Raw genomic sequence first — 7,346 nt, 5'->3', positions numbered from 1 at the left:
TGTGTGTGTGTGTGTGTGTGTGTGTGTGTGTGTGTGTGTGTGTGTGTATATATGTTTTGGCTTAGATAACCTATAAAAGGTTGTCCCTGGAGAAGACTGGTTGTTCCTCACTCAGCAGCTATCAGTTGTAGCTCTTGATCTAGGGGTGGAGCCTTGTAAAATTCCTCCATCCACCATCCATGTTGGGAAGTCAGCTGATGCTCTTTTTTTTTTTTTTTTTGTATGGGTCTTATTTAGGTTGTATAGAAAACACTACCTTGGACCTCTGGCTCTTGAAATCTCCCTGACCTTTTTCCTTGATGTTTCTTAGCCCTAAGTCTGGGGGTTGTGTTCGATCTTCCACTTGGGTCTGGCTACTCCACAGTCAGTTGTTTCTGCATTTAGACCAGTTGTAGCTTTCTATGTTGATCTCTTTTCTACTGCGATGAGAGGCTTCCTTGATGAAGGGTAGAAGCCACACTTACCTGTGGATATAAGAATAGCTATTTATAATACATTTGGGAATGACACTGATTTAGGAATTTGTCAGAGGTAGGTTCTCCTAGGGTCCATGACCTCACCACTCACTATACCTCCTGTAGGTAGTAGGCTAGGTTTACAGTACCCTTCTATTTAAGTGTGTCATAAATGTAATTGGGTGGCTGTTGCTTACCCTAAAAATACAGGTATCATTACTATATTCTTGGATATATCTTGCTGTGCTGGTCATTGTTGTAGCTGTGGTTCTTAGTGACTCATTTGTTAAAGGCTAAGAAAGAATTTCACTTCTTTAGGTTTTCATTTCAGTAAGTTTGTGTTATGCAAAAAGCAAACAAACAACAACAACAATATAGGATTTTTTTCCATCCACAGTGAAGAGTTCAAACAATTGAGATAAGTCTAGAATTCGGATAAATAGAACAGGAAGAGGGAGTGAGTGTGGCCAGCTGGGTTTGGTATTATGCATCAGATTCTTAGGTCTTTATAGGTCTCATTTGGAGAAGAATGTGGAAATCTAGAAAGGGAAGTTCATGTGCTCTCTTAGGAAGATAACAGTGGTTATCACTATTCCTTAACATTTTGAGCAATAGTATGTAAGTATTTGGAAGAAATCCATTTTGTGATTCATTCAAGATAAACTGAGGCTTCTTTAAAGAAAACATTCAGTACCACCCTTGTAGTAGTTTAAACAAAGGTCCATGGAAGCAGTTTTTAGTATTTTTTCCTAAGTTAACCAGCACTTGCCCTTGTAACATTTCATTAATTGATCCTACAGAGTGGCCAATGTAGTCTTTAGTTAAGCCAAAGTAAAGCATAGTCCCTAACCTGAGAGGATTGTTGTCTTTTGGGAAGATTCTAAAGGGGATATTATAGTTGTGGCACAGGAGAATAAATATAAGGGCACCAGACCTGGCCTTGGGAAACGGGGCAAAGCTTTCAAGAGAACAGCAAAGTTGATTTGTTTCCTTTGTGGTTGTTATGAGTGGGACCAAGGCTTTGAGCATGCTGGCCAAGTGTTCTGCTCACCTGAAGTAGAAGGCAGATGGCAGTGCTGGGAAAAGATGTTCCAGACAGAAGACTGACTTGGTACAAAACCAAGGGAAGGTGACTACCAGGCACTGGATACACTTGAGCATAGCCGACGGGCATGAAAGGATGAGTAAAGCTTCCGGCTGGGCACGTAGGCAGGGTGGCGGAGTGGACCGCATTGGCATCCGTGTCAAAGGAAAGTTTGAACTCAAACATTTTCCCGAGTTCATTTCATTAGACTTATGTAGCTGAAGAAAACAGCTGGGATTTATTAACATTTATAGTCTGAATTTGTGAACATGTAAAAAGTCACCAAATATTTATTTTTAATAAATGAAGTTGAAGCCTGGATTCTTTCTGCAAGTGAAAATTTAGGAGTTCTGCTAAAAAGACAGTTTAAACCGGGCAGTGGTGGCGCACACCTTTAATCCCAGTGCTTGGGAGGCAGAGGCAGGCGGATTTCTGAGTTCAAGGCCAGCCTGGTCTACAGAGTGAGTTCCAGGACAGCCAGGGCTACACAGAGAAACCCTGTCTTGAAAAACCAAAAAATAGATAGATAGATAGATAGATAGATAGATAGATAGATAGATAGATAGATAGATAGATAGATAAAAGACAGTTTAATAATGCAGATTCATAACTGCTTTTACTGGGAAACATTGAAGAAGGCTGAATTTTTTTTTTTTATTCTGTCTTCCTAAACTGGACTTAATTGTTTAAATCCTTCTCTTACCTGCAGTACTGAAGTAGATGTGATTATATACAGGAAATGGAGTGGTTTTCTTGCCCCCAGAGGATTACAGATCTGGGGACCTCCTGTTTTGCTTTCTCTACAGCAGTGTGGCCCAGGCAGGAGTCTGACTCACAGTGAAGCCGAGGTTCACCTTCAACTCCTGGATGCTAGAATTAAAGATACATGTTTGCTCAGTTTCTCTTTTCCTTTTAGGACCTCGACTGGATTTTGATCCAGACATTGTTGCAGCTCTTGATGATGATTTTGACTTTGATGACCCAGAAAACCTCCTGGACGATGACTTTATTCTTCAGGCTAACAAGCCGACAGGCGGCGAGGGGATGGACATGCTGTATGTGTGGGTCTTACCAAGTGTGTAAGGGTAGGAGGGAGCCGGAGGGAGGACCATGTTCTGACAGGAAGACTTTTGAGAACATGTAGTCCAAGACATCTGCAGTAGTGCAGAAAATAGTTAAATTTGAACATACTATCAGTAAGGGAAGCTGAGATCTCATAGTCCTGGTGGTTGATGGCTTTTCCCACTATGCCAGGTTAGTCTAGCAACACCTCAAATCCCGTTCCCTCTGGAGCCTTCCAGAAGTAGCTCTCAGTTTTATGTAAAGTTGCTGTGTCCTGTTGGTTTTTTAAGTTCTCTTGACGTGTGACTTATGCCCTGTTGGCTTTAGGGAGTCTGAGGGAGATGATGGCAATGAGTGGGAGGACATGGACGATGAGGACGGGAGTGATGACTGTAGCTCTGCTGGCCTTCTGTCAGATGAAGGTGACATGTCTGCCCCCGGCTCAACCCAGGCAGCCATGAAAAAGCACCTGTTTTGGGAAGAGGAAACCAAAAGCCGTTTCACAGAGTACTCCATGACCTCCTCAGTCATGAGGAGAAATGAACAGCTTACCCTACACGATGAGAGGTTTGAGAAGGTGAGGCCCCTGAGAAATGTCCTTGAGCACTTTCTCCACATGCAAGAGAGACAGTGGAGGCAAAGGTAAACCTTTCGGAAATAGAAACTGCATATCACATTAGCATAGATCAGAGCTTTACCCTGCTCTGGAAAGATCTATTAGGTCCCAAGAGTCTAACGTCCTGACATCTAAGGTTTGGTGTTCTGATTTTACATCTGACCATAAGAGTTAACTGGCTTAGCATAAACAAAATTGCATTTATGTTTTATTTTTTTAGTTCTTCTAGTATAATTAATACTAAAAACAAAGTAGAATGTGAGGTACTTTTAAAAGTTGAAGTATACCAGATTTGGCTTTTCTATGGCAGGTCAGCTCCTGGTTGGTGGATTATTCCTGCAGAATCTCTTCATCCATTCTGTCCTGCAGCTCTTACTACCTTCTGACACCCGTCTCTAATGTGCTTATTTATGTACATTATCTATAATTATAATCTGTAAGTTTGTATTGGGTTAGAATATGATTTTTCTGGGGCAGAGATTCTCAAGTATACATCCAAAGTCCTAATGTAGTAGTGCCTAGCATGTAGTAGGACTTGAAGCTTTTCAGTCACTAGTGAGCAAATGAGGGACTATCCTTCAGGGTGCATGAAATATATGAGTTCTCAGTTACACTATCACAAAATGTTAGTTACCCCCTTCCCTGCCAAGAGGCCATCTGTTAAGCACACTCACTCATCAGGAGATAAAGGGATTCAGATAAAACATAACAGTGTTAGCAGCATTTGAATAATAAACATCATCTGAACAAGAATGATATTTATATATTAGTTAGGCTTTGTTCCACAGCAACAGTTTAGTCTGCATTACTGAGGGATATGACATTATCTTTAAGGTGTTCTGAAGCAAAGACTTCTGCATGTTATTTTCTGATCTGAGTAGAATAAGCACTTTTATTTTCATGTTAAATAGAAGCTTGTTTTCGGACTAATTGTGAATCCCTGAAAATATGTATTCTTTGGGGCTGGAAAGATAGCTCAGGTCAAGAGTCCATGCTGCTTTTGCAAAGGATCTGAATTAGGTCCCAGCTACAGAGGACACCATGCCGTCTTCTGGTCTCTGAACACACTGGTACATGTACATACATTGAGACACATAAAAATAAGTCTTCATGCCATTGCCAGTGGTATTTCCTCTCTGCTGATGCATTAATGGTACTTACAAGCTTTTAGTAGTGCTGAAATACTTCGTAGGAGTAAAAACGTCTAGAGTGACTTGTCACGCATCTTTTTCGTTGTTTTCATTCAAGTTTTATGAACAATATGATGACGTTGAAATTGGAGCTCTGGATAACGCAGAGTTGGAAGGTACCATTCAAGTGGACAGCAGTCGGCTGCAGGAGGTTCTGAATGACTACTACAAGGAGAAGGCAGAGAAGTATGACAGCTGTTCTCCCTTAGCTGCTGGGTCTTCCTACTCAGTGACTGTGGTGGGGAAGGGTCCACACAGTCAGAGTCTGTCAACTGTTGACATAAGATCCTGGTACAGTGACTGAGATCGTGGTGGGAAGTAAAATATGAAGAGATGTGGAGTTTGAAAGTAACAGGATGCTTCTAGCCTCGGGCTGAGGAATCATAACTTAGAAATGTCTGGGTTCTTCTGTTTTCTGAAATGGTGGGTGTTCCAAGAAGTGAACAGTTATGGCTAGTAGATAAGCTTTTCTTCAGTTGATTACCAGAGCTTACCAGTGAAGTATTTGCTCAGTCAGCATCTGCATCAAAGGAACTCTTATCTGAGAGAAGCTGATGAGGTATTAAAATCTGCTAACAAGTCTTGTTCCGTGAAACACTGCAGCAGGCAGTTTCCACAGCACAAAAAGGGTCCATAGGCTTTAAGTGAATTCTGCGCATACTTTAGAGAGATAGATGAGCAGCTGGTATTTGTCTTAGGGAATCTGCCATCCTGTGTAATGCATAACCTTGTACAGATGCCGCTAGATTTGAGGTGCCTATCAGCAAAGCAAAAATGCAGAACCACTGGGAGGGTGCAGCAGCCTAGGTATAGAGGCATGTAGGGAACATGGCAGGCATAGGACTAGGAATTAAAATTACTGTTGCCTCTCTAGCTGTTTTACTGACATGGAATTTAATGTTTTCTTCATCCCTTTTCATTTTATAAAATGTACCAAAAAAGTTGTGTAAAATTGAATACTCTTGAGCCTTTTGAGGATCAAGATCTGCCAACAAATGAGCTTGATGAGTCTGAAAAGGAAGAGACCATTACTGTAGTTCTTGAGGAAGCCAAAGAGAAGTGGGATTGTGAATCCATTTGCAGTAAGTATCTTATTGTCCACTCAGCTGCCAAAAGTATGAAAGTAATTTAAAGTGATTGTGGGAAAATAGATACATTTTAGTAGAAGTTAGACTTAGAAAGAATATGACTGCTCCTGTTAGTGAGTTATGAATGATTTCAGAATGGTTTTCAGATAGGCTCTAAATGTGAATTTTACTATGAAAACACCAAGAGTGGGAACATAGAATGAACTTTAGGTGCTTTGAACTTACAGTACTTAAGTGACATATGATCTTCCTTTTTAAGGTACATATTCCAATTTATACAACCATCCACAGCTCATCAAATATGAACCAAAGGTGAGTATTGACCTGGAGCTACTACCATTTTCAGGGCTGAGGAGGTGGTTAAGGGGTAAGGCTACTTCCTGCCCTTTCAGAGGACCCAGTTTGGTTCACAGCCCACACATCTGTAGTTACTCCAGCTGAAGAGGATCTGACCCCCTCTTTGGCCTCCATGACACTTACATAGACATATACGTACAAATAAAAATTTATTGTTAACATCCTTCCTCACAGTTACTATGGCTTTGTGGCTGTCAGTGCACCAACTGTGTGTCATTCATGAACTGTGTGAATAGAAGTGGTAAATGACCAGAGCTGTGTGATCTGTGTTTCAGCCCAAACAAATCTACCTGTCTTCTAAGACGGGAATACCTCTCAATGTCTTACCTAAGAAAGGCCTCACAGCAAAGCAGGTTGAACGGATGCAGATGATCAACAACAGTGACCTACCCAAGGTCTCCACCCAGCCCCGCTCTAAAAATGAGAGCAAAGAGGATAAAAGAGCCAGAAAACAAGCCATAAAGGAGGAGCGGAAGGTAATGCACCCTCATTAAGGCCTTGCAGATAGCTGTTGGGAGGGTGTAGTGGAAGGGCATGTGCGTGCATGCGTGTGTGCACAGTCTCTCCATATAAACATAAGTAACCTGAGGACCCTCTTGTACAGGAACGAAGAGTTGAAAAGAAAGCTAACAAGCTAGCATTCAAACTGGAGAAAAGAAGGCAAGAAAAGGAGCTACTGAACTTGAAGAAGAACATTGAAGGTCTAAAGCTGTAGGTGTGGGACATTCATATAAGTTGTATCTCTGTGTCAGTGGTCTGTCTTCCTTATGCTCCATAATTAACCAGGATCTGAAGAGGGCTGAGCTCGCCCTGTCATTTTATATGCAAATAGCTGAGAAAAATAGAGTATTTGTATTTTCCTACAAGAGAGGTTCTCCTATCAGCTATCTTGTAAATACTATAATGTTTTAAGTTTAATATTATACACTTATATTTCCCTGAAATAAATGACTTCATGAAAGTCAAATGTTTGGATAAATTAAAGGAAAATGTCTTCATAACATGAACGGAATTGGTGTGCTCATTTATTTGTATGGTTGTCAGAGCTGTTGTTTGCAGATGTTCTCAGATATTTCTTTGAAACCTCTCCACGCCTTCCTGGGAATTACATGGTTTAATTTGCCGTCTGTAGAGAAGTGATCTGGTTAAGCTCAGTTTTGAAATGCTGAGTTTATTCTCAGTGGTGAGAAGAGTGTTCCTGACAAGATTCCATGGGTAAGAAGCTGATTTCCCGTGAACACAAAACGACCCTTTCACAAGGACTGAAGATGAGCTCTGCGGCTGTCATGATTGGGATTTCCTGCCCTGAGAGCAGATGGCTTTGTCCCTTTGGGATTCAGGAACAGCAGAACTGGAACAATCAAGACTACTTACTTCACTGTAATCTAGAAAGTTGCTCTCTCCAACACTGTCTAATGTTTGGAACCATCCACTGTTTATTACAATACACACTCAAAAGTTTCCAGGTTTTGATGAGATGTTCTTGTTTTTACA

General features: G+C 41.1%; 1 protein-coding gene across 2 annotated transcripts in view; it reads left to right on the top strand.

Annotated features, from left to right (window-relative positions):
* Positions 1 to 6,859, top strand: part of Ltv1 (LTV1 ribosome biogenesis factor) — a 13,983-nt gene extending 7,124 nt beyond the window's left edge. For both annotated transcript variants that reach the window (XM_028779221.1, XM_028779220.1), the window contains exons 5-11: positions 2,456 to 2,594; positions 2,929 to 3,178; positions 4,466 to 4,593; positions 5,350 to 5,489; positions 5,755 to 5,807; positions 6,128 to 6,328; positions 6,457 to 6,859. In XM_028779221.1, the coding sequence (XP_028635054.1) occupies positions 2,456 to 2,594; positions 2,929 to 3,178; positions 4,466 to 4,593; positions 5,350 to 5,489; positions 5,755 to 5,807; positions 6,128 to 6,328; positions 6,457 to 6,567 (1,022 nt within the window). In that variant the 3' untranslated portion in view covers positions 6,568 to 6,859. The remainder of the gene's footprint in view (positions 1 to 2,455; positions 2,595 to 2,928; positions 3,179 to 4,465; positions 4,594 to 5,349; positions 5,490 to 5,754; positions 5,808 to 6,127; positions 6,329 to 6,456) is intronic.
* Positions 6,860 to 7,346: the final 487 nt, after the last annotated feature.

This window comes from Grammomys surdaster, unplaced genomic scaffold, assembly GCF_004785775.1.
Source record: "Grammomys surdaster isolate TR1022 unplaced genomic scaffold, NIH_TR_1.0 348, whole genome shotgun sequence".
NCBI classification, from domain to species: Eukaryota; Metazoa; Chordata; class Mammalia; order Rodentia; family Muridae; genus Grammomys; species Grammomys surdaster.
The sequence above is the reverse complement of the archived record's forward strand: the minus strand, read 5'-3'. Positions and strand labels throughout refer to the sequence as shown.